The 26706-nt window shown below is 38.6% G+C and overlaps 1 protein-coding gene across 1 annotated transcript; it reads left to right on the forward strand.

Annotated features, from left to right (window-relative positions):
• On the forward strand, window positions 1–26706 carry LOC114066995 (granulocyte-macrophage colony-stimulating factor receptor subunit alpha-like). The gene is made up of 14 exons (XM_027902128.1): window positions 1–133; window positions 3697–3826; window positions 3919–4094; window positions 4727–4866; window positions 6018–6056; window positions 6810–6933; window positions 15422–15551; window positions 15643–15818; window positions 17128–17267; window positions 22103–22141; window positions 23110–23239; window positions 24403–24499; window positions 24611–24692; window positions 26139–26706. The coding sequence occupies exons 2-14, from the start codon at window positions 3699–3701 to the stop codon at window positions 26211–26213; spliced, it is 1476 nt and encodes a 491-aa protein (XP_027757929.1). The 5' UTR covers window positions 1–133; window positions 3697–3698; the 3' UTR covers window positions 26214–26706.

The raw sequence follows: 26706 nt of genomic DNA on the forward strand, positions 1-26706 counted from the left end.
TTCAGAAGAACTCAATAACGAAATCATACTGTGAAAGCATGCAAAAATATACCACCAGGGCGAATTCATAGTTTCTGCCTTTTTTGTGCTCTGTTACTGTAACGGCCACGGGAAAGAAGCTTTCAAGGAGAAGGTAGGTTTACTTCTGCCTTTTTCTGTTTTTCTTTTCTATTTTCTTTCCTGTTTTTCTTTTCCTCCAAAGAAGCTCAGCAAAGAAATACTTAGTTTTGTTATTTCTGCTAGTTTTAATGTTAAAATAAAAATGAGGTGTGAACAGACACTACCTGCAAATGCATGCTTTTGTCTGGTGAATGTCTTTGCCAATATTTTGATGGTGTGTTTTTCTACTCTGAAAATAATTGTATAAATAGATTTTAAAATTAGCAGTTCCTAGTGTTACTGGCCTCGTCCACATAGCAGTATCTCTCTTATGTTAAGACCTGCATTACAGCATTGAAGAATGCCTAAGTGACTTTTTCTTGAAAACAGTCGAACTGGAAAAGTCTGGATTTTGGAACTTTGCGTCCATAGAGTAAAATTACTATCAAGAGTGAATCCCTTTTAGGGGTACTGTATTTAGGCAAGAGCAGAATGGGAACATGGTATTGCCCTTTCTCCTTTATGATTTTAATACTGAAGTAGAAGACCTCACATAAGCACAGTTCTCCGAAAATGTCACTGAAATGGAGGCATAATTTTACCTTCATAGAACAACCAACATGTAAGCAGTAATTCCTGTCCTCAGGCCCTATTAATAATCTTGTTTCCCGCAAAGGATTGTAGAGCCAAATTTTCTTTTCTCTGATATTTTTCTGAAGCTAATACTCCTACATTTTTTCCAACATCTGCACTAGTGATGGAGATAATCTAAACTGACTCAAGAGGTGTAAATAAATAAAAGCATTCTGTATGCTTGAAACAGTGGATTGTTATGCACTTGAGTGCAATCATCATATCTCGCTCAGCTGAGTAGCTTACCTCTTTCGTGGAAAAAATGTCAAGAAACATTTCAAATAAAGCTAAAGACAGTAAAATAGGGGAAAATAAGTTATTCATGTATGAAACAAATTATACTACTGAGGATATTAACATCCTCCTATATGTATTTATTATCATCATCATCAAATAGTATAGGAGGCAGTTCAGAAAAAAAAGTACAATGCAGAGGAACTGAACTGTTCCTTGCATCACAGCTAACAGAAAAGGATAATAAAAGTACAGTCCTGCTAAATAAGTGACAAATATGGGTTTTGTCAAATAGTGGTTAAGTAAAAGGACACTAAATAAACTTAGATAGTCCTCAGGTATAAGCTGGAAAGAGAAAAATGTCAGTGTCTCCTTGAAATAATGTGAGATAAATGTCTCATGAAGACTTAGTGCTATTCCAGGTGTTGCTAAAAATAAAACTATAATGCTGACACTGTGAGTGAAGACCATAGGCTCAAAAATAAACATTACATGAAGGATAATCATACTTTTCTATTTTGTTAGATTTTATTTGGCATAACCACAAAAATGTGAATAAATAAAAAATGAAAAATAAATGAAAATAAATGTCTTCAAAACCTGGAAAAAAATGTCCTGTCAGCAAATGGTATAAAGAGACTCATACATATCTGAGTGATCTTCACAGCATGTGCCTGATGTTGATATGAACATGGCACTGTGCAGATGATTGGGACTATTTTGTAGGCAGAGTAATGTTCTGGCTGTAGAACTTGGGCTAATTAAAGAACTTCTGAGAATATCTCTATATACTTTTCTTGAATATAAAAGCCTAAGGTGGTCATTGAAGAGTCCAAGGATGTAGTTTTATTTGTTTTTTCCTCGACTACAATACCATTTTAGGAGTTCCTTTCACCCTATTTCTTTGTTGCTGCCCAACTCAACTGCTTGTTGGGCCACACATGAACCAGGTTGTGAACTGATCTGAAATCAGAATAACCCTTTTTTCTTTAGATTTGCTGCACTGCTAAATGCTTAAGGAAGCCCATCTCTCTAAAACCCTTGCACAGCACCTGCAATCATACTTCAGACTGCTGCATTTGCCTGGCAATTTCTTGATAGAAAGGAAATTCTTTATTTGTTTTGTAAACGAGGAAGTCAAGTACACAGATTTGATTGACCCAGGGTCATAAAGTGAATCTGTGGCAGGCTAGAGAACTGACCAAAGCTCTCCATCACCTGACCGCAGTACTGCAATAACTGTACTCTCGAAAGTAGTTTGTTGTGTATATGAACTTACATTTTTACTGGATATAAACAACTCTGTGCTGAGAGTTTTGATACATTTAGTGACTAGATAAGGGTCAACATATCTTACAGCAGCAGAAATAGCATAGATAGCTCTTCTCTGGGTTTTTATTGCTAACCCACACTGTCATCTCAGATGAGCTTGCTTCACTGTTTGTGGTAAAGGATGTTAAGCCAGGTTAAAAAAAAAGTGCTGGGAAGAGCAATAGTTTTAATGATGATCACTTATTCAATACTACTCACTACAAGGCTTCACAAGGAGTGGCACTAGCACAGCTAAGGAGGCAGGACGGAATCAGGAAGGAGCCATGGAAGATGGGGAAGGACGGGAGATGCTTAGGTCAACAATGCTGTTGAAAGAAATGTTGCTGAACCAAGTTTCAACCTTCCTCTTGGAAGTCAGAAAGTTTTCCAGAAATCCAGGAGGACTCTGACAGTTTTCTTGTCTCTTGAAAAATTTCTCTTTATTTCCAAAGATGTAAAAATTGGATGTGGATTTTTAGGGCTAACTGGAGAGCCGCATGTAAAGGTTGTACATGTGGTGTTTAAACTCAATGAATAGTGATTAGACTTGGAAAGCTGTGACCCAGGCCTTCAATTCACACTGAGAGTTGTTAAGAAGAGGTTCTGAATGACTATTATTTTCTATTGGAGATCTTACCTTTTGGTAGGGAAGAAACACACAAGAAACTCATTCAGATTTTGAGTAGACAACCTGAATAGACTTTTAACTTAAGCAAACTATCAACTTCTGCTTCAATTTTGTCTTGGTTCTACACTAATTATATGGATATTCAGGCTTCCTTCTATCAAATTCAGTCCAAACAAAGTTTGCCCCAGTCTTGAATCCAAACTACTGGAGCAGATTTCATGATTGAAAAATATGCCATTCTGTCTTCAAAATCCTGACACTTCTGCAGGGACTAGCTTAAGGAAGCAGTCTCAGGGTTAGTTTGTAATCAACCAGCTGTCACAGAGAAGAAAGCAGTGGACATCTTTTTTTTAAATCAGTAGTGCTTTGTAAGTCAACCAAGAGTCGGAGCACTGAAGCACAGGAGAGAGAACTTGCGTTCCTCGTGGTTGTAGAACTTACGTTCCACTGTAGACTAGACCTTAGTTAAACAGGGGATCTAAACAAAGGACACCATGGTGTCTGTCTTTGTTATCAGCTTCCACTAAATCACAGTGCTTGAGTTTATTAAAGACTTGATTAAATCCCAGTCACGTCTGGAACAATGGTAGATAATCCTCGTGGCTCAACACAAATAAAATCATTGCCATCTTCAAGTAAGTACAAAACTGCAAGACCCAAACAATATGCAGTTGGATTTACTAAACAGTTAGCTAAAAACTATCAAACGAGTTTGCAGAGATCTGGGTTACTTGAGCACTTACACAGTCTTTCTGCAGAGTGGACATGGGATATTCTTTCTGTGTTTGCAGGAATGAATGGGACAGCTATTGAAAATTTTGTCTGTGTCATTTTTAATGTGTCCTTCATGAACTGCACGTGGCATGTGGGCAGGACTGCTACAAGAGATACCCAGTATTTTCTGTACTGGAGGCCCTCAGAGTGAGTAGCTCTGTTTGAATCTAGGAAAATTTGGTTTCTGGTCTGATACGTTACATTGTCAATATTTAACTGATACAATATTTCATGTAAAGGAAAGAAAATATCACAGAGTGCCAGAATTACATCAAAGATAACTGGGGAAGGAACACAGGATGTCTATTCCAAAATGTGACAATAGCATATAAGAATGCTTATTTCCTGGTAAATGGATCTAGAAGTGGACAAAACATTCAGTCATATGAGAAGAAGATTATGCTATACAAAATTGGTAAGGATTTTTTTTTAATTGTTATTTCTAGTTTTATGCTAAAGTATAAGAATGAACAAAAACTAATGAGTAGAGACAACCAGAGGTTGGAGAATCATGAACATTTCAGTCAAATATCTATTCAGTGAAAGAAAGAAAGGCATCGTCTTTTAGGATTAACTAGCTAAGATTGCCTTAGTGGGACTATCTAGATGTCGGTCTTATTATTTCATAATTCTGTGCATCCACAAATACAATAGAACCAATTACCTTAACACTATGAGCAAAACCTTCATTTTTTTAAATGGAAGAATGTCGTTAATTTAAAAAATAGTATTTCTATTTTATATGAACACAATATTAAAAAAGACTAAGAAAAATAAATGCATACAGATTATATGTTGAATTTATTAAAATCTAATAAATGGCTTGTGGTTTTTTTATTTTACTTGCTGTTGTTGTTGGTACTCCAGGCTCCTCAACTGGAGTGCTAAACCAGGCTGTCATCAAAATATGGGGAAACTATAGTAATTCTGCTAAAGCTTCATCATATCTATTTAGACCAGTTGCTTGAACGTCTACCTAGATTTTTTAAAAGGCAAAGTGAAGAACGCTATTATTAACCAATTGTATTTCTGATCATATTATTGTAGAAAAACTCACCCCTCCATTAAATGTCACTGTGAACTGCACAGAAGCTTCTCATGCATGTAATATTCAGTGGCAACCACCTCACACAAGCCACGTGAAAAGGAGCAGCTGTTTCAAATATGAAATTGTCATAGAAAACAAGGTAAGAATAATTGTGACTTTTAATAGCACTTTGTATGTCTGTATTCCCACACATACCACCGTACAACTGCTACTTGGTTCTCTTCACCTACTTAACTAGTCTCTCCTTTTGACTTGTAGTGCCCCTCTTGCACATGAGCTGAGCACTGCTATCAATCACTCACAAAGAGGGGCAGCAAACTGAAGGAATGCTTTCAGCCCACTGCACAGCTGGTGCTTAAAGCAACCGGGCAAGGGATTCCCCACACTGAGGGAGAAACCTATTCTAGCACGTACAAGGGGGTGGAGTCTTAGATGTCTCCACCCGGATGCTTGTACTTTTTATTCTGTCTTTTGTATATCCAGCCTTGCCTTCTTCTCCTATTGCCTCCCTTTACGACACCAGCCTGTGTTGCTGAAGGAGTTTAGGAGTTTCTCTAGAGGAGGCCTGGAGTATACACAGTTAGTATGGTTGCACCATAATCAGCTGTAAGGGCCAGTCCCAGAGCATCTGTTCACTGTGGGGTTTCATTAAGTTCTGAGTCCATTGTTTTTTAACCCAAAGTGGTTTTCCACGTCTCAGCTGCATACAGTTGTTATTATAAATTTCAGTAACTACAAGTATTTTGAAGGCTTAGAAGAATATGGAAAGTACTATTACATCCTAAAAAAAAAATTCATAATATTCGTGGAAATATTTGTGAGTTTGTTGTTCCAACAATAAAAAAATAAAATTAATTTTATTTTTTTTTTTTAAAAAGGAGACATAACATAGCTAAACTAAATGTTTAAGAGTACAAAAGCTACACAGGCAAAAATACTAATGGCAATAATAATGTTTGAGTTTACTAGTAAGTTTTAGATACTTTGTTTTGTACAAGTAAAATGGAAAAGTTTAATTGCTCCTAAACCTAAGCCTTTTTTGTTTAGTGCTGTGATAATCAATTCTGTAATCAAATTTAAGTGGTATGATATTTTAAAACAACAGTGATGAGGAAAAATCATTTAGTGGAAGAATAGCTTAACTTCACAGTCTTTAAAAGAAGGCATTTAAAATATCAGATACACATTTTTTTCCTGAAAATCAAACATTCATGAGAGAGGGCTCGTTATTATATGGTAGCAAAAAAAAAAAAAAAAATCTTAGAAATTATACTTTTCTCTTGTTGCTAGGCTGATCCTAAGAAAAACTTCAACACCACATCTGAAACAGTAAGTCTATATTAATCTAACATTTATACTTTATTGAAATGTCTTCTATATCAGAGTATCTTCTAAACAAATTATGGTTTCACACTATCAGTTTCAATGTACTACATATGTTCTTTACTGATAAGTTTTCTAAAACCAAAATTTTAAACTGTTGTTTATAAAACATGGTACAAAAACACCTGCAAATGTGGAACTTGATATTACTTCACAAGATCTTCTATTTTACATTTTTTGTACTTCCTAGAAAATTCAGATATATATGTATAAATATGGATCAGGATTCTATGTAACAGAAACACAAAATGCGGTGAATTTCTTCTTTATTAATGGTATCTGAAAGGGGTTGAGATGGAAGAGGCAAAAAAAATCACCTGAAAGATTAAGCCAGTATAAGGATGGACTTAAAAAAATATCAGGTTTTTCACATCTGTATAATCTGGATTTCAAACTCTACTTCAGTTTTGGAAACATCCACAGTAAGGGAATGTCAGATCTCCAAAATTTTTTTCGCTAAAGTCCTACTGTTTAGCATAGTCTAGGGAGCCAGGGAAGCACATAGCAAATTTCATCTTCATATTACCAATAACAAAAATGTTTAAACAACAGGAATTAGGATGAAACAATCTAATTTATTAAGGCGTATTTTTGTATTTGTTGTTTCACTCTAGTCTGTCCACAGAGACATAGGTAAAATTTTCTCATCATGATATAAAAATAATAAAGAATTCTCAGTCTAGTTGTTTTGCATTATAGCACTCCTACCTGTATGAGAGCTTCAGTGCAGAAAAAAGGTACAGTGTCAAAATCCGAGCAACTGACACAGGCATTTGTTTAGTGAGCCCAAGCTGGGGAGAGTGGAGCACACCGGTGGAGTTTGGTAAGAATGAAAATCACTTCCTTGACCAAGTTCAGTTACTCCTTGTCTGCCTCATTTATTACTTCACCCTTAGAGGTGGAAACACATTGGTAATTGCTCATTAATTTGCTAGGACAAATAGAGGTGGAGGACTGGCGTGTCTCTTAATATAAGGGACTTCTCCAAACATTCTGGTGTGACGGTGCTTCTTGCAAGGCGTTAGCGAATAAAGCAGACCTTTTTGAGGTCTGTTGCCACCTCTTCTTCCATCTCTTATCCTGGAAAAAGGAAAACTCATTTTTCTGCCTGTTACTCTCTGGCTCTTTGGATATTTCAATACTTTATAGGGCTCAGCTCCTCCAATCTCCTTACTGCAGATAGTCCACATACTGGCAACCATCCTGTTCCTTCACATACTACAGAGCAGTGAGGTGCTAAAGTTATCTCTTCATACAGTGTTTGACACTCTCATGCAAAGCAGATTGCAAATGGCTGTGAAATCATTCCTGTCCTATGATGCTAACCAACACTTTGGTGATTGTTTGACTTTCAGGTAAACAACCATTTACATCTGCTTCATCATATATGTTATTTCTGACATCGGGACTGGCAGCAAGTCTTGCACTTTTTCTCTGCACAGTGTAAGCCTCATTTCTTGTGCAAAATTTTTATTCTATAGTTGAAATAACACCTTTTCCCCCAGTGAAAAATTTCTGGTTTCTTTATAAAGGAAACGAGAGAGGGGAGAAATCAACACTGAACTACACTAGCAATCATGACCTGCTGGATGTTCCTCAAGTGGGCTTTGTCTTTCTGATTCCCAACATTCTTATCCACTTGATTAATATAAGACAATGCTTTCCAATACTAGGACAAAGCTTTACTTCAGTGTCACTTTCCCGACATCAGACTCTGCAATGCAGATGTGTGGTACATGAAATTGTTTTCATGCTTTGACGATATAACCCTTCCATATACTTAAAAAAAAACAACTTCCTACGAGGTTTTAGTAAGTCATAAAATAAATTATTGTCATCCAAATTCTGAACAATGACATTATAACATTGTATTTAGCCTATGTAATGTTTAGCTACTTTTGATTTAGAAGAACACTACTTTTGTCTTAGAGGAGTAAAATAATACCTCAGGAGCATTATTATACTATATGTGCTCAGATGTTTGAACACTAAGTCTTTTCTCCACCAACACTTTTTGTCACTGTAGAAGTGTTTACTTGAAAAAAACATCTGCTACAGTACCACAGCCAAGAGACCCATTCCACGAGGCCTGTCCAGTGGATTTTCAGGTATGTTTTCTTTCCATTTTCCTGGAACTTAAAAATTTAGGTCAAGTTCAGTCTCAAAGGTATGATCCAAGTGTCAGAAAGATGCACACAAGAAAGAATCATTTTTCTTTCCTCTTCTTGTTCCTGTGGAATGGAAAGAGAAGGTCCATATGCAAATAAATCTTCTGTTTTACCTTTTTCAGTATGAAAAAATTGTCATTTGTCTATGTGGACCTTTGGAGAAAATACACAGTTTCACCTTTCTCTCCCTATAAACCATATGCTATCACTTGAACAGCGCTGAGCCTAGGCTTCTCAGCACAGTAATAATGCAGAATCAGACAGGGAGAGAAGGGACAAAGAATTCTACAAAAGTTTTGCCATAGGAGGTGTGGAGCCCCATGTCAGTATTTGGTAATGATGGTGGAGGAGGAAAAGTTTCTCCGGTGTGGTTAGCAAGAAAGTAAAGCAGAGAGTTCAGAGGTGCTTACTTAGCTGGAAGGACTCATGAGAAGGAGCAAACACACAAACATTGCAGGAACTGCCCATCTGGACAATATGTTCCAGTTGGCTTTAAGCTGGCTACAGGGAGGTCTGGGAACTGAAACTTGTCTGCAGGAACACACTGAAGTACTCTTTAGCCTTTATAAAACCTTTTAAGTTCTCTTCCTTCATCATGTTGACTCTTCTATGTTTTAAAGTAAGTTTCTGGCTTTTGCGTTTGTAGTGGGTTGACATTGGCTGGATGCCAGGTACCTACTACAGTCACTCTCTCTCACTGCCCTCTGCAACTGGACAGAGGAGAGAAAATGGAATGTAGGGTTCATGAGCTGAGAGAAGGACCAGGAGAGGTCACTCACTGATTACCATCATGGGCAAAGCAGACCCAAAGTGGTGATATAAATTAAATTTATTACTAACACAATCGAAGCAGGAGAATGAGAAATAAAATAAATCTTAAAAAATTCTTTTCCCCTGCCCCTACCTCCTTCCCTGTTTCTATCTCCTCCCCCCACAGCGGTGCAGGGAGATGAGTAATGGGGGTTATGGTCAGTTCATCACAGGTTATTCCTGCTGCTGCTCAGGGAAAGGAGTCCTTCCCCTGCTCCATTGTGGGGTCTCTCCCACAGGAGCCAATCCTTCATGAATTTCTTCAACATGAGTCCATTCCAGGGGTAACAGTTCTTCCCAAACAGCTGCAACATGTGTCACTTTTCCACAGACTTCAGTCCTTCAGGCACAGGCTGCTCCAATGTGAGTCCCCCACAAGGCCACAAGTCCTACCAGGAAAACCTGCTCCCATATGGGTTCCTCTCCCCATGAGTCAGCACATCCCTGCCAGGACCCTGTGTCAGCACTGACCTCCCATGAGGTCACAGCCTCCCTCCTTTGGGCATCCACCCACTATGGTGTGGGCTCCTCTGTGGCCTGCAGGTGGATTTCTGCACCCCATGGTCCTCCATGGGCTACAGGGAAATAGCCCCTCTCACCATGGTCTGCAAAATGGGCTGCAGGGGAAAACCTCAGCTATGGGGCCTGGAATACCTCCTCCCCCTCCTCCTCCACTGACCTTGGTGTCTGCATTGTTATTCTCATGTTCTCATTCTGCTTTTCTTTTGCTGAAATTTCCTTTGTGCAATAACTTTTTTCCCTTCTTAAAAATGTTATCACAGGGGAGTTACTATCGTTCCAGATTGTCCTGGCCATGGGCAGCAGCGGGTCCATTCGTAGGCTTTGGCCCTACTGGACATGGGGGAAGCTTCTAGTAGCTTCTCACAGAAGCCTCTCCTGTAGACCCCCTGCTACCAAAACCTGGCCACATAAAATACTGAACCAATACAGAGTTGAAAAGTCTTTTTTTCCTCTTTGCGGAGCTCAACATGGAGGGAAGACCTAGACATGACTATTTCTCTCTTCTCACTGACAGTCCTACTACAGTTCTTATATAATAGCAACTCATTGAATAACAGGAGATTCACAAATCATGACTTTGTGGCTAACCTCATGCCTGAAACACTAATGAAATGTTTTATTCTTCCTTTAATAGACAGAATATGAGAATCTGTTAATAAACCGTGAAACTGAAGAAATAATAAAGATTGAAGAAGTGATGGAATGCAAGTGAAATGAGCTACTTGATATTTTTCAAGCATATATATCTTGTTGGTAGAAATTACCAGGCTTTTCATATTCTCTTCTTCTTGCAAGCAATGAGAATAGCATTGCCTGTAGAGACAATGCCCCAAGAGCCTATCTTTAAAAGCCTCTTCGTATTTGATTGCATTTTCCATAAATATTTTGAGTTGTTTGGACTACTTCTGTTTCTTCTTATGAGGCATACTGCAGTGTTTCAGCAAAAATATTTCAGTATTGCTTTGGAAGTTATTGTACTGCTTTTCAACACCATTCAGAAGAATAAGAACAACCAAACTTAAGGGGTTTCTTCAGGATCTCCAGAGGTTCAGTGTCTTGAAAAAGGTACAGTTGTATTGACACTGATCAGGAATAAAAATTTGTCAGCTGTACGAAAACCCACTGAAAATTAGCCAAGATCAAACCTCTTAAGAAAGATCATTTGTTCATATAAAATGAGTATTATTAAAGAGTTCATGATACAGTTTTTTAAGTCTATTTGTTGCATTTAATCTATGTTGCTACACCCTCAGCACACAATATGAGTCAGCGTTGCCCTGACAGCCAGGAGGGCCAGCTGTGTCTGGGGGGGCATCTGGCAAAGCATCATCGGCCAGTTGAGGGAGGAGATTGTCCCGCTTTGCTGTGCACAGGTGTGGCCTCACCTTGGTGCAGCTTGGGACATCACAATATAAAAAAGACATAAAGCTATTATAAAGCACACAGAGGAGGTCTGTGGAGATGCAGAAGGACTTAGAGGGGAAGCCATACTGGGAGCAGCTGAGGTCACTTGGTCTGTTCAGCCTGGAGAGGAGGAGACTCGGGGGGAGACCTCGCTGCAGTCTACAAACTCCTCGTGAGGGGAAATAGAAGGGCAGGCACTGATCTCTTTTTTGTGGCAACCAGCAATAGGGCCCAAAGAGCTGCATGAAGCTGTCAGGGGAGGTTTAGGTTGGATATTAGGAAAAGGTTCTTCACCCAGAGGGTGGTTGGGCACTGGAAAAGGCTCCCCAGGGAGGTGGTCACAGCATCAAGTCTGCTGGAGATCAAGGAGCATTTGGACAACACTCTCAGACATATGGTGTGATTCCAGGGGCTGTCCTCTTCAGGATCAAGAGCTGGACTTGATGATCCTTGTGAGTCCCTTCCAACTCAGGATATTCTGTGATTCTTCAATTCCATCAAGTCTCAGGATGGTTAAAGTCATCTCAAGTAGCTGAAGTACTTTCACGGTAAATAAAGTCCTCTCAGAGCAATAAAATTCCACTGGACAGGATTACCTTCAAGGGATCATCTTTGAAACTAATTTTTCCTATGTTTCTGTGTTTCTAAATAAGTTTTCAATAAAAATATATTTTGAATATCCTTTTGAAGAGGAACCAACTGCCTAAAGATAAAAGCATCGGCATTAGAAGTGGACAACTAAAGCCAAAGCTTACTTTAATCTGAAGGAAATTAAGCAGAGACAGTGTACTGGATCCTCTCCATCCTACTTCACTCAGTGTTGATCATGGCCATTGGTGCACCCCTTACATCCCCACTGCTTTCAGTATGAAAGTTGCTGACACTTCAAAGCCATTAAGAAAACCTGTTCACTGCCAGCACCCTGCTGGGAAAACCATAAATCATGTCCATGAAACAGTGCAGGTGGGAGTAGATGTGGGATTAAGGTGTCATCTTCCCATCCCTGGTCAAAGACCCAATATAAAAATCTGGAAAGGATGGTCAGATTTTACAACTTTTTAATCAAGAGTTTGGAATGTTGATCCACATAGAAGTCTTTTTTTTCTAGAAAGTTCTTGCTGCAAGGACTAAATTGAAGCTCTTGTCTACCATTTATGTTTTTGTGACACACGCACAAGCTGTAACCAGCATAACAAAATACCCAGGCAGTTCTTTTGAACACTCCTACTTTTGTTGAAACAATAAATTATTCTTCAAGATTTTGTGACTTTTAAGAAAGGTTGGGTTTAATCCTGCTTTTGCAGTGATTTTACTTCCAGTAGGGCCAGAAGTCTGTAAACAGCCCTAGTGTCTCCACCTAGGTTTCTCCTCTCTCTTCCTCTTTCTTTTTCTCTTCTCATTTCGCTTGCAGCTCCTGGATCATAGAGAGGCCATTCAACACTAATTTTATGGCATCTGAAAGACAACAGACCTAGGTAACACCAGCAGTAATGCCAGTTTTGTTTGGGAATTTTTAATTTTTTTTTTAATTTGCATTTTTGAAAGCTGCAGGTAAGGACTTTCCCTAAATATAGACAAGCAAAGAAATCCCCTAAACAAAACAGTTCCCTTTTCTGCAGTAATACCACTGTCCTGGGCTGTTTGGATTGTTATGGGCTGTTTGGATTATTATACTGCAGTATATTCCAGTTTAAAAACAAAGTACCCGAATCCCAAAACCTTAAACCTCAGTCTTCTTCATTGTGTTGCAGAGATATAAAATCTGAGAGAGTACACAAAATGCTGTGTTACCACCACAAAATTGAGTGCTTCCCTCCAAAGAGAAGAACACAGCAAACTGTAGGGTTTTTCATTCTTTGTGATCAGAAGCCCTTTCTTCTGTCTTTACAGCACAGTAAGTGTTCAAAAAATACCTACATGGATAAGTATGGAATTTCTTTAATTGTCAAGTACAGTGAAACTTCTGACAATGGACTGCTTTTTCCTCTGAATTGTTGTCACGGGCCCAGACCTAACAGCTTAGCTTTCAATTGCTTTGCCTGTTATACTGTGATAGGGGTAGTCATAGTGATTCTTACCAAAAAGAGTTGTTTCTTTGACTAAATCTACTTTTTTATAGAATACCCACCTATATTTATTTGCTCTTAATTCCCACTCTTTGCTTCATAACTGTGCTTCAGAAAAACTTTGTCAGATTTTTGTTCTCTACTAGCACACGAAGACAGTGAACATCCATGAACTGGTCCTTATAAATCCACTATTGCCTTAGACTTTTACCTTTTAAACAACAAAAGACCAGGTCAGGCTCTGCTGATTCTCTCATGACTAGAGTTTTTTAAGTTCTGGATGTCCAAAGTGAGTTGTTCATCTTCTCAGTCAACACTAAGTTATTAACAGATGTGATCAAATGCACAAACATAATCACAGGATGTCATTTAATAGATTGATTTTTGATTCATACCTGGCTCTATTGGCACATGCCTTGCTGTTTTAGTACTGCATGTGAGCAGGTACTTCTTCCCGTGTTTTTTTTTTTTTTTTTTTTTTTTTTTTTTTTTTTTTTTTTTTTTTTTTTTTTTTTTTTTTTTTTTTTTTTTTTTTTTTTTTTTTTTTTTTTTTTTTTTTTTTTTTTTTTTTTTTTTTTTTTTTTTTTTTTTTTTTTTTTTTTTTTTTTTTTTTTTTTTTTTTTGTGTGTGTGTGTGTGGGTTTTTTGTTTGTTTGTTTGTTTGTTTGGGTTTTTGGGGTTTTTTGGGTTTTTTGTTTGTTTGTTTGTTTGGGGTTTTGGTTTTTGGTTTTTTTGCTTGTTTGTTTGTTTGGGTTTTTTGTTGTTGTTGGGGTTTTTTGGGTAGAAAATGGTTTTGAAGTCAAAAAGTTTCTATATATGAGTAGACTTGTGCAATGGGTTGACCCTGGCCAGATGCCAGGTACCCACTAAAGCCACTCTATCACTCCCCTCTGCAATTGGACAGAGGAGAGGGAAAAAAACCAAAACCCTTCATGGAGAATCCCCATCCCCCAACCTCCATCCTCCAGAGATGTCTTATATTGAGAGATGCTTTGTACTTCTCATTATTGCTTAAAGCTAGAGAGAAATACATTTAAAAGAAAATATTTTTATGCACGCACTGGATTCCCAAGCAGCAGCATACTCTGTAAAACAGAAAGGGAAATTTAACTGCTTGTTAGTGTTATATGCAATCAGGACTTGAGCATTTACATAAATTTGCTATGAATCAGGAGGGAAGTGATGAACATTGTATTTTGCAACACTTCCGATGCTAAGACAGTTCCCCAAACACAAGGGAGGGTAACAGCCCTGTTTATAGCTATACAGCCTTTTAAAATACAGTCTTTCCTTCTTCTCTGAACCTGAAGATTATGACAGAAAGATAAACGAAATAAAGACATTTTGAAATAGAAGGTAGGTAGACCTTTTTTCTTTCCAGCTGTTCTGTTTGCTGAGGTATTCACTGAGACTTTAGGAAGTTCAGGACTGGAGAGGATATCCCAGGTAAAAATAGAAAAAGCTATGAGAGGAATATACGGAGCTAAGTCAAATGAAGGGGTTTTTTTTCTTTTTTTGCAGATAAAGTACCTACTACCTGTTAAGAAAGGTCCTAGACACAATTTTTACTTTTTTATTGGATTTGATACTGGATTTGCAGAAGTTAGACATTGCTCCTAGATCATAGAATTGTGATCACAGAATGATTTGGGTTGGAAAGGACCTTGAAGATCATCTAGTTCCAATCCCACCATGGGCAGAGACACCTTCCACTAGACCAGGTTGCTCAATGCCCCAGCCAACCTGGCCTTGAATGCTTCCAAGGATGGTGCAACAAGTTCTCCATGCATCCAGTTCCAATGCCTCACTGCCCTCACAGTGAAGGTTTTCTTCCTTGTATCTAATCTGCATCCTCGAAAGCAAAGAACTAACACCCTCAGAAAACTTATTCAACACTGGGTAGCTGGAGTTGAATGATACTGCTGTGACCCATCTTGATGTTTTCTCTTTGCAGCTGTTTACCCACCTACCTGACATCTGTTCATCCTAAACTTCGTATAAAGCAGAGAGATAAACAATATTTAGAGCTTAATATATTATCCATCAAAGGTTTATGAAGTGCTGCTGAGATCACCAGCTTTACAAATCAGCACACAAATTGTTTTGTTGCATCTATAATCATATCTTTGGAGGATTTATCTATAAAAACATTTTCATTGAGTCTGTCAATACAAACATCCTTCAGTGTTACTATCCAGAGTGCAACATGTCATTCCCGACCCAAGCAATAACTACCCGGACTTGCAGGCATCTAACACACCTAAGCATGTGTCATGACATGATCCTCCAGCTTGGAAGAGTCATAGGATTTTTCCTCATCACAGATATTCCTCTGTTTGCAGGCATGAATGGGTCAGCCATTGAAAATTTCTCCTGTGTGATTTATAACATTTGCCTCATGAACTGCACTTGGCAGGCAGGAAGGGCTGCTCCAGCAGATACGCAGTACTTTCTCTACTGGCAGAACTCAAGGTAAGTAGGTCTGCTTGAGTCAGGGAAGTCTGAATTCTCATTCAACACATCACACTGCCCATGTTTCATGAAAATACCTTGTTTTATACAGAGATGTTGGGGAGATGGAATGTGAGCTTTACATTAAGGATGCAAATGGCCGAAACGTGGGATGTAGATTCCAAAATGTGAGGATAGAGATTGAAAAAGCTCACTTCGTGGTGAATGGGTCTAGCAAAGACTCCCTGATCCAGTTCTATGATGAGTACATTGAACTGTATAAAATTGGTAAGTAAATAATTTATTTTGGCTTTATTTTCAATATTGCTTGAGAAGAGTAGACCATTTATCCCTGAAAAGGAACTGTGTACCCTGTCTCACCCATACGTGAAAGTAAGAGACTGGCATATTCAAGAAAACCTATTTCCTGAGCAAAAGAGCAATGAGGGAAATTAAGCAAGAAAGCTCCACAGCTGCAATCTGCCTCAGATTCTTTAGCAATCTACCCTTATTGGTTTCAGGTTTTTCTAAAGGAAGGTTCATGAGACTTAAAAAACTGTACTTTCCCCTGATGTCCTTTCAGTGATGGCCAAATGCTTTTCCACAGAGGATACTTTTTAGAAGTTTATCTGAGCACTGATTCTTGCTTTTCATTGCCAGTGAGGATGACAGTGGCACCATACCCCTGTTTAAATGAATTAACACACATACAACAGAGCTTTCACATGTAGGGCTCTACTTGGAAGTATCCTGTGCAATTATTTCTATTGCGGTAAAGTCTCACTGGCAATGTCACACTGGTTTTGGTATTGTCTTCAAAATGTAATATCACTCACGGCCAATGGAACAAGACTGATCTTTGATCAAGTAGCCCATCACAAATAGGCCAGGTCTGTCCCTAAAGATCGATGCAAATTAGTAATCTAGCTGAAATTAAGCTTTCCTGTACCAGCCTTTTGTCACCCTTTCTGCTGCGAGTGACTGTCTTTTGCTGTTCCAATAATCAAGTCCCTGGCAATGATCAAAATATAAAGGTCATCACATTTTTGCTTACATCTATGAAGTTAGGGGAGATACACAAAAAAGTTGCCTAAATTATTAAAACTGAAATGTCTTTCTTAAATTTTAATGACTATTTCTTTTGCAAGGGGGAGTAAACTGTATAGTTCACAACATAAAGAAACCAACACCATCATGTCACAGAAGGTTGTTGTGAGAAGGCTTAAAGAAAAAACAGTGTATTGAATGTCTTCTTACTTATTCTAGTTTAGCAGGGGCTAGTTCATCTGTAGTAACAAATATTATTTCAAAAAAAAGACAGTACTCTATTCATCTAGAAAAGTAAATGAAGCGGGTTTGTATCTTTGTATGCTCCTTTATCATCTTCCCTGGCTTAATCTCTTTTTTTTTTTTTTCTTATCCTGGGGACATGATTTAGAAAACATTGATCTTCCAACTATTTCTAACAAGTCCAAAGAAAAATAAATACAAATTAGTATCTTTCTTCATAGAAGTGTTACTTGCAATTGTACTCTTGTCAAAGTAAAAAGGGGTCAAGGGATTTTAATTATTTGGATTCTTGGCTATATCATTTCAGAAAAGCTCATGCCTCCCTCAAATATCACTGTCGACTGTGATGAAATTAAAAACGATTGCATAATTCAATGGCAACGACCCCAAATAAGTCACTCTAACAAAGACAAGTGTTTTGAATATGAAATCAACATAAAATATAAGGTAAGAGGAATTTCTTCACCTCTGTTTAACATTAATTCATATGTTTCCATTTACAAGTAGACAAGGATGAAAAGAAAATCAGTCTCTCTTGTATGATGCAGTCCTCCTCATTTGCAGCATCATATTCCCTGGTGGCTGTGCCTTCTAGGGATCCTGTTATGCCATACTGCCACATTTTATTCTTTTATTTTATTCCTGCTCTCTTGAGTGAGATAGTGAGGGAGATATACTAGGTAAGGGAGACAGTCCCAGAGGAGAAGCATGGTTAATAAAGATTTGAACATACCACAGCTTTGGCTGTGACAACACTGAGAAAAACACTTCTTTCAGTAAAGCCTGTTGGAATTGCCCTGGACTGGAGCCTTTCCAGTGGTGATTGCATAGCTGTGAAAGGGCAGAGCTGGGCTTTAAATACTGAAAAGAGAAATATGCATTCACTTAACAAGTTTGAGTTGATGGAGGTGAATTTCTCTATATAGGAAATGCAAATAGCCTATCCAGATATAAACATCACACCTATTGGTCCAAAAGTTAAAGATTCATAACACTAAATAAAAAGAAAATAAATGTGAGAGAAAGCAGAGAGGCAGTGTGATTAAGCACAGGTTACTCGGGAAATTATTTAAGTTACAGAAAGTCGAGACCTTAACCTTACAAGTCTTTTTGCAACAGTAGGGAAGGAATGATCTTGCTGTGCTCCCCTGCTGGAGTGTATGTAAACAGCTGTAACTGTGGCATAATCGCGTCAAAAGACCACAGGGTGGCAGATAGTGACTACAAAGGGAAAACCTTCCTGAACTACTGCCAGATTAGGTCACTTAGTGCCTTATTGAAGGCTTTCCCTAGATTTCTGATATTTGGAATTTCTTATTCTGAATTGAGCTTGCTATTTCATAATGAGTTTTCTTGCAAGCCCAACTAACTGCTTATGAAACAGCAATATTCCTCTGAATTGTTTGGCTATTGCAACAAAGAAACCTTATTGAAAATTCCATATGGCACTGGAATAAAAGTCAGTTGCAAAAAAAGCAATACATACTTTTTAACATCTTTTAATATGACTAAAATTCATTTTATAAACAATATTGAATTGCATACCTTGTCTGAATTTCTGAGCTTTTTTTAATAATAAGTAGCAGTTAGCAGTTATCACTTTATTAATTATGTCAAGGCCCAGCAATTACTCCAGCAGTTGAGCAGCACAGACTTTCTTGAGACTTATTATATAAGATGCAGCTATAATCATGTCTTTGGAGGATTTATCCATAAAAAATTCTTCTGCAATATTTATTGCTTTACCACTACCTGGTCTAAACTTATATTTCTTTGCCAATACACTATGAACAAAAAATGTTGTTTTACAGTCAGCCTTTAAACTGTATTTTTAATAGCGGAAGTTACTTGCATTGGGAGCAAACATACACAGGAAAAGTTATGAGTAACAACAAAAATTATGAGTAACATAATTTCAACCATATTTTTTCATGTCTGAAAAAATGTTTCTTCAAAAATGGGGGGTGGTTTATAGATCAGGATATCTGGGTAACCCAAAGGAAAACTTCACCAATGAACTGAGCTAAAAAGGCACCAAATACCTCCCCCATGTTCTTTGTCACTAGGTTCCCCCAACTCTGTAAGACACAGGCCTGCTTTATTCTTAATCTTTCTTGATGTCAGTGAACTCATAAAAAACTTCCTTGTGTTCACCTCACTCACTACTCTCAACTCCAGCTGAGCTTTGTCTTTCTCGACTCCATTCCTATATGTGTGGATTATATCTTTGTATTCCTCCCAAATCTGTTCTTCTCCCTTGTGTGTAATTCCTTTTTGTCTCTGAGCTCAGACTCAAGCTTCATGTCCTGCCATGCTCACTTGGCACACCCGATTGATTTTCTGCAAACCTGAATGGACCATTCAGGTGTGTCCAGAATAGGGCAATGAAGCTGGTTAAGAGTCTGAATCACAAGTCTTATGAGGAGCAGCTGAGGGAACTGGGGTGGTTTAGCCTGGAGAAAAGGAGGCTCAGGAGGAAGACCTTAATACTTTCTACATCTGCCTGCAAAGATGTTTTAGCGAGGTGGGTGTTGATCTCTTCTGCCAAGGAACAAGCAATAGGACAAGAGGAAATAGCCTCAAGTTGCAGTAGAGGAGGTTTTAAGTGGATATTAGGGAAATTTTTTAACTGAGAGGATGGTCAGGCAGTTGAGGAGGCTGTTCAGGGGAGCGATGGACTCACCATCCCTGGAAGTGTTTAAAAAACATGTGGCCTTATGTTTGGTCCAGGTGCCAGGATAGAACTGACCTTTGCCAGTTGTGATGCCTGCCCACACTCAAACAGGGTCAAAATACACCCCGCCCAAAATACACAGCAATTGTCAGAAGACTTTTATTACCTCAGCATGCCAGCAGGGGTTCCTCGGTAGTTTCCTGAGTGAGGTAAGGAGCAAGCACCATGGAGAGACAGCCCATAGCAGAGGATGGGGGTGGAGTTTATGAGATAGCCCGTGAGCACCAAGTATGATGAATAACCTTGCGAGCTGTCACATGAAAAGTACATGGCTGATTAGGGTAGGGTGCATAATAACAGGTTTTGGGAAAACCCAACCAAAAGCAACATAAGTAACAATATATTGCAATGTAGAATTTTGATCTTAACAAAGCATAAAGGGTTCCATTTTAAGCAATACTTCGATTGTTGTTGTACTGACTTACGTTGCCTATTTCCACTTTATTCTTACACATTTAACCACACAATGCGGCACTCGTGGACTTGATTTAGAGGTGAACATGGCAGTGCCGGGTTAATGGTTGTAATGAGTGATCTTATGGCTAAACTATTCTAAGATTCTATGATTCTTGTGCTCTGATGAGGTTGTCCTTGTAGATCAAGCAGCAGCTTTGCCCTACAAGGCACTTTCCTCAAGCTACCTGAAGAGGGTCTCATCCGCTTCCTTTTCTTAATTGGGAGATCTGGAACAAACATCTACTACATTAACATCTGTGCTGGTCTGTGCTCCAATACCTACTCACAAGTCATCTTACTGGTTCATCATTCATCTCAAGACAGAGCTCTATGCATACAAGGCACTCCTTTACACCCAGCAGAAGGATCAAATTACCAAGCTTCTTTTCAAGGACACTATCACCCCCTCTGGTGAGATGTATCCTGTGCCTGCTCAGTAGCCCCTGTTTCTCAAAAAGAGTGCCAAGGTTGTAGAAGACAAAGCCCTGCCTGTAAAACCAGTTACTCAGTCACCTGTTGACCTGCTGGATAACTGCAGTTCTGCTCAAGCCTTTTCATCTCACTGATGAGATGAGGAGACACCATCTGGACTTTCTGCTCTTCACCATCTCCTCAGTGATCTGCAAACACCCTTGAAACCTTCCAGATTACCCCTAGGCCTGTCACTGGCACCCACACAGAAGAGAAGTGAGGGGTTCAGTGGCCAGACAAGTCTGGCTGTCCTTATGCAGCATCCTGGATCCTGGCCCCGGCAAGTAATAGACCTCCATGAGGTCAGGTTGGTTGATCAGTGGCATCATTCCCTGCAGGAGTGCCTTTTAACTATCGTACACATTTTCTCTATTTTTTTTAATTGTGGTGCCTCTCTTCTAAAGTTTGCAAAAGACCAGTTGTCATTCTGGAACTCCATTTTGTTATACTTTCACCTAGACTGATCCTTGTGCATAAGCTAGCTTGTTTGCAAGTACTAGAAGCTGTCAGGGACAGCAGCTTGCCTTATAAAAATCTTAGAATAGTTTGAGCAGGAAGGGACATTAAATATTATCTAGTTCCAACCCCCTGCCATGGGCAGAGGTGCCTTTCACTAGACCAGGTTGCTCAGAGCTCCATCCAGACTGGCCTTAAACACTTCCAGGGATGGGGCATCCACAGCTTCTCTGGGCAATCTGTTCCAGTGCCTCGCCACTCTCATAGTAAAGACTTTCTTCCTAATAATCTAAACCTATGGTCCTTCAGCTTAAGGCCAAACCTGTGTGCTGTCACTGTGAAAAGTCCTTCTCCACACTTCCTGAGGGACCCTTTAGGTACTGGAAGGTGCTGTAAGGTCTCTCTGGAGCCTTCTCTTCTCCAGGCTGAATAGCCTCATGCTCAGATGCCACATGAGCATGCATGCAATTATTATATGCATAAACGAAGTCTGGATAAATTTAATCTTGTTGTAAAATGGAGTATTTCAAAATAATTAGGAAAATAAATAACTCTGGTAGTCTAATGGAGATTATATTGTTATGTGTGGTCACTACATTATGTGATAGTTACTATGGCTATTCAGAAAAAAATTAACATATTTTATTTTACCTATCAAAAATGTAGTTGGAGGGCATGCAGTTGTGAGTCCATGTCAGTTCCCAATTATTTTCATCTAAAAGAAAAGAAAAAAATATTTACATAGTAGTTGCAATTATATATAGTGACATTTATTGTGAAATTCAAAAATTAGATGCAAACTAAAAAGTTTATTTCAGAGATTTTTATCTTCTTGGTGTGTGTAAGAATAAAGTTACAGTTTTCATTCAGGTCTGATTTGCTTATGTTTGAGTTTAGTCACCAATCTGAAACAAAATTTGTATCTCAACTACAGTGGCAAGGAAAAGTAATATTTTTTCATATCAGAATTACTCACTACATGAACTTGGTATTGTAGATTAATTAGATATTAGATACTAAATGCTGGATAAATTAATAGTTCTGAACAAATTGTCAAGTAGACAAGAAAGACAATGCAGAGAAACAGGACAGTAGGTAAAAATTACTTATGATCAAAACACAAAATAAGCAAAGATAATGTTTTTCCTTTTTTCTAAATTTACAGGATAATGCTGAAGGAAAACCCAAATATGTTTTTAAACAAGTGAGTCTGCCTGTTCTATTAATCAGTAGTACGTGTTTGTTTCATAGTCAACTGTGAAAAGTAAATACTATGCAAATGTATGTGTTCAGTGCCCTATACTTTATGGGATCCTTATTTATAGATTCCATGAATGTGTCAAATTTCTAAATCATCATGATATATATAATTTATTATACATTCATGGGCAGAACTTTATTGTTTTTCTCTAAGTATTTTCAAAAAACCTATTTTACATTATACTCTCCCTCCCAAATATTTAGAACAGAATTTGAAGTTACACATCATTGACAGCAGAGAAAATAGAGAACAGCTCCTAGGAATTCAATTTTGTTTATGAAAAGCATAGACCACAAAATCCCTTTGGGTGGAGGCTGTCCTGCCAGTATACTGAGCCTCCTGCTAATCAGTGCAACTTTAACATCCCACCTCTATGCTGAAAGCCTCCAAGGGCAGGAGTGTTTCAGTAAATTTTAGTAACACTAAGTAGTGCAGTCTTCTACTCATTTACAAGTTTGGCAAGAAAGTTATGCTTTACCTGAAAAGTCGTAATGCAAAGACCAAGACGGGTGAGGTACATGCAGACAGCTTATTCCTCAAATCACTCAGTTGTCGCAGTATTGAATGACACAGTTCAAGATGTTTTTCTGCCTCTGTCTATGTGCTCAGGGAAGTTATCAATAAATCAAACTAGGTCATAAGAAATCACATGATATACTTTTACAGAGTAAAAGATAAAAAGGTTCTAAATGTAAAAAGTTCAGAGTGTCAGGTTGTTTTTGAGATACACAGTTGCATGCCAATATACCTAATAAACATTAATACATTTATTTTTTACTCTGGAACAGCAGTCTACTTTAACATGCAATGCTCTCATAGTCTCTTAACTTTCACTGGTAAATGGCAAGTGCATATTGTCAACACTTAAGCACGTCAAAAAGAGAAGAAACTCAGTTTTGTTTTGTTTTTAGGAAGGGGGAAATAGTCACACATTTCCAAGATCCAACACAAGAAAGAAGTATCTCTTGAAAATGAGAACAGCTGGCAGTGCCTGCCTTGTAAACCCAGCCTGGGGGGAATGGAGTGCACCTGTTGAGTTTGGTAAGAACAAGTCCAAGCCCTGAGCTACTTTTCCCCCAATGATATCCTGTCTACCTCACACATTGCTGTGCACCTGCAGACATGCAGATATAGAAAGGACTGGCTAACATTTTGCTTCAATCCGCACTGCAGAGAAGAGTAGGAAGCGACTTAATAGATCTCTTAACATTCTAACATAGGAAATAATATAAAAAAGTTACATGCAGCTGAAGTGCATACCTGCTTACTGCAGGGGATGGACAAACAGGCTCAATGTTAATCCCTCCCAGCAGGCATTTCTGCTGTGTTAAATTACAGAGTTCATTTGTATACCAAGCCAAACCTTTCAGACTGATATACACCAATCAGTCACCACAGTACATGCTTAACAAGAAGTTCAATAAGACCAAGTATAGAGTGCTGGACCTGGGTCGGGGCAACCTCTGCTATCAGACTGGGGTCTGAAGGAATTGACAGTAGCCCTGCTGAGAAGGACTTGGGGATGCTGGTGAGTGAAAAGTCAGATGTGAGCCAGCAATGTGCACTTGCAGCCCAGAAGACCAACTGTATCCTGGGCTGCATCAAAAGCAGTGTGGCCAGCAGGTCAGGGTAGGGGACTCTGCCCCTATACTCTGCTCTCATGAGACCCCATCTGGAGCGCTGCATCCAGCTCGGTATAAGAAGTATGGGAACTTGTTGAAGTGAGTCTAGAGGAAGGTCACAAGAAGGATCAGAGGGGCTGGAGCACCTTTCATAGTCTGAGAGAGTTCTGTTTGTTCAGCCTGGAAAATAGAAGGCTCCAGGGAGAACTTGTTGCAGCCTTCCAGTACCTAAAGGGCCTACAAGAAAGCTGGGGAGGGACTTTGTGCGAGGACATGTATCAATAGTTCAAGGGGGAATGGCTTCAAATGGAAAGAGAGCAGATTTAGATTAGACATTAGGAAGAAATTCTTCACTATGAGGGTGATGAGGCAATGGAGAAGGTTGCCCAGAGAAGCTGTGGAAGTGTTCAAGGTCAGGATGGGGCTCTAAGTAACTTGTTATAGTGAAAGGTGTCCCTGCCCATGGCAGGAAGGTTGAAACTCGATGACCTCTAAAGGTCATTTCCAATCCAAACTATTCTGTGATTCTATGATCTAATCCTATTTATTAATAATAATAATTTATGACTGTTTCTCCTTCAGGAAATGAGGAAATTATTTCTTCTTCGGTATGGATTTTACTTGTTGTCGCATTCGTAACACCGTTAGTGGCAATCATCGCAATATTGTTCTTCAAAAGGTAAACTTAATTTATGGATTTATTTTATTTTATACGTGTGTGTGGAGCATCTGAAGTTCTTAAACAAATATCATTATTTCACTTTTCTTTTCAATACTCTTTGATTTCCAGGACTGGCTGTTGGAAAGCAGCATTTCCACAAATCCCAGGTCCAAAACATGCTTTTTTTGGACTGCCTGATACAAATCCAGAGGTATATTTTCTCTTTCCATTATTATATTTAATGTGTGAAATACAGACAAAACTCTGGATGAATTTTTAAATTGTAAGGGACTTATTACAGAGGATAACTCTTCTTCTTGCCATATTCTGAAGAATTGCAAGACAAAATCAGCAGGCAAGTTTGTTAAGGGAAGATAAATGTTGTGCTCTTCCAGAACTATGGAGTTTCTCCCATTCCAGTCTTACAGGTGCAGAGACTGAGAGATGCTTCCACTGGTAGATTCAGGCAGCAGGAAGGGCTGTGTGTTTTCCCAACATGAGGTACACACATGTACGATGACACAACAGAGCACAGGGATACAGCCAGCCACAAATGCCAGCACAGGAGCCTCTGCCAGCATCACATCAACCACTGGCAGTCTCATAAACAGGAGCCCAGACACCACAGTCCTCCTGCCACTCTCCAGCTGAACAGGGCTGAAGTTTGCCAGTGAGATGAGCATACATCCTCACTCTCTTCGTTTACAAGCACCATGCATTTGCAAGTTCCTCGCATCTGATCCCTGGGTCTGAGCCCTGTGTTCCCCCTTCCTGGTCAACAACCCTTACCATGAATCTCTCCTACTTACCACTAGCAAATTACACATCCAGGATAGAAAGCAAGGTGACAAAGAAAACAGTTCAAAATAGGATTTCATAAGGAAATGGCAGACTGTGGTGGCCACACACTTGACCACACCAGCACTTGACCACACCAGCACACTCACATGACACAGTTCATTTTTGCCTGTTTTTTGTCCAGTATTTTACCATGTTACTCTTGCTCTGTTCGATTAGCTAAACTTCGGGCCATGGGTGCCTGTCTATTTTCACACCTTAGTGAAGTTAATCCTTTTGTTTAAACTCATAGGATCATTTATATTGGAAAAGACCTTTAAGATCATCAAGTCCAACTGTTATCTAACTGTCTTGTAAATACCTCCAGGGAGGATGACTCCACCAATACCCTGGAGAGCCTGTTGCAATGCCTGGCAACTCTTTCAATGAATAATTTTTTCCCTAATATCCAATGAAAACCTCTCCCGCCAGAATTTATGGCCATTAGCTCTTGTCCCCTCTCTTGTTATTCGTTACTTTGAAGAAGAAACCAGCCACCGTTCCACTACTCTTTTCAGGGTGTTGTGGAGAGCAAATTTGTTTGAGGTTGATAATCTGCATGGTGCACTATAGGAAAGCATGTTCTCCCATACACTTCCAGGTCAGCAAAAAAAACATGTGTCAGCATTACAAATTTGCTGAAATTTCAATGTTATGACCATCTAAGGAGAGCTTTTCACCTAAGAAACAAAGAAGTGAAATATTTTATAACATTATGCAACAACAGTTGAAATACTCCCAGAATTGTACATGCTAACTGAACCATATGTATAAATGCATATATGTCTAAAACTGATGGAAGTTTTTATTTTCCTTTCAGCTGATGGAGAGCAAAATGCAGTCAACAACATCTGAAAATGAAGAGATAATATTAGTTTCTGACATAATAAGATAAAAAAAAAAAGAGGAGTCTAAAACTGCATTTCTTAAACAACTGTATATTCCTGTAGAAAGTCTGGAATAATATATATAGGCTTTCTTCACTCTCTTCTTTTTTCTTGTAGAAAACAGTGATGCAGCCATGAGAGAATGATACTTCACATGCAATCTTTTTAAATGCCATTGTATTTGCTTTGAATTTTGGCTAACTTTTATTGTTTGAGTAAGTTGTCCTTATTGGATATCTTCCATTTTGTGAATATGAAAAAATAATTGGTTTATCTCATATTAATAGCGTTAAGAATTAATTTATTGGGATGGATACAATTTTTAAAAATTCTGGTGCCTGAATGCCATTGTTCTACTGTCAAAAATGGCCCGGTTCAGACTTGAAGTTTCCTTGGAGCTCTTAAATTATGGACAGTTAGAAAAATGCAAAAACAAGCTGAGACATTGAGCAGTGGCCTGCAATCAATGGGAATCTCAAGGGACAGGAATTTGTCTAAAAC

The sequence above is a fragment of the Empidonax traillii genome, unplaced genomic scaffold, assembly GCF_003031625.1.
Source record: "Empidonax traillii isolate 1590-97213 ecotype Southwest subspecies unplaced genomic scaffold, ASM303162v1 scaffold844:size270376, whole genome shotgun sequence".
Lineage (NCBI taxonomy): Eukaryota > Metazoa > Chordata > Aves > Passeriformes > Tyrannidae > Empidonax > Empidonax traillii.

Coding starts and splice junctions, on each gene's coding strand:
- LOC114066995 (XM_027902128.1), top strand. CDS start 3,699: ATGAATGGGACAGCTATTGAAAATTTTGTCTGTGTCATTTTTAATGTG. Junction 15,552..15,642: donor CTCTACTGGCAGAACTCAAG/GTAAGTAGGTCT, acceptor TGTTTTATACAG/AGATGTTGGGGAGATGGAAT. Junction 24,693..26,138: donor TGCCTGATACAAATCCAGAG/GTATATTTTCTC, acceptor TTTTCCTTTCAG/CTGATGGAGAGCAAAATGCA.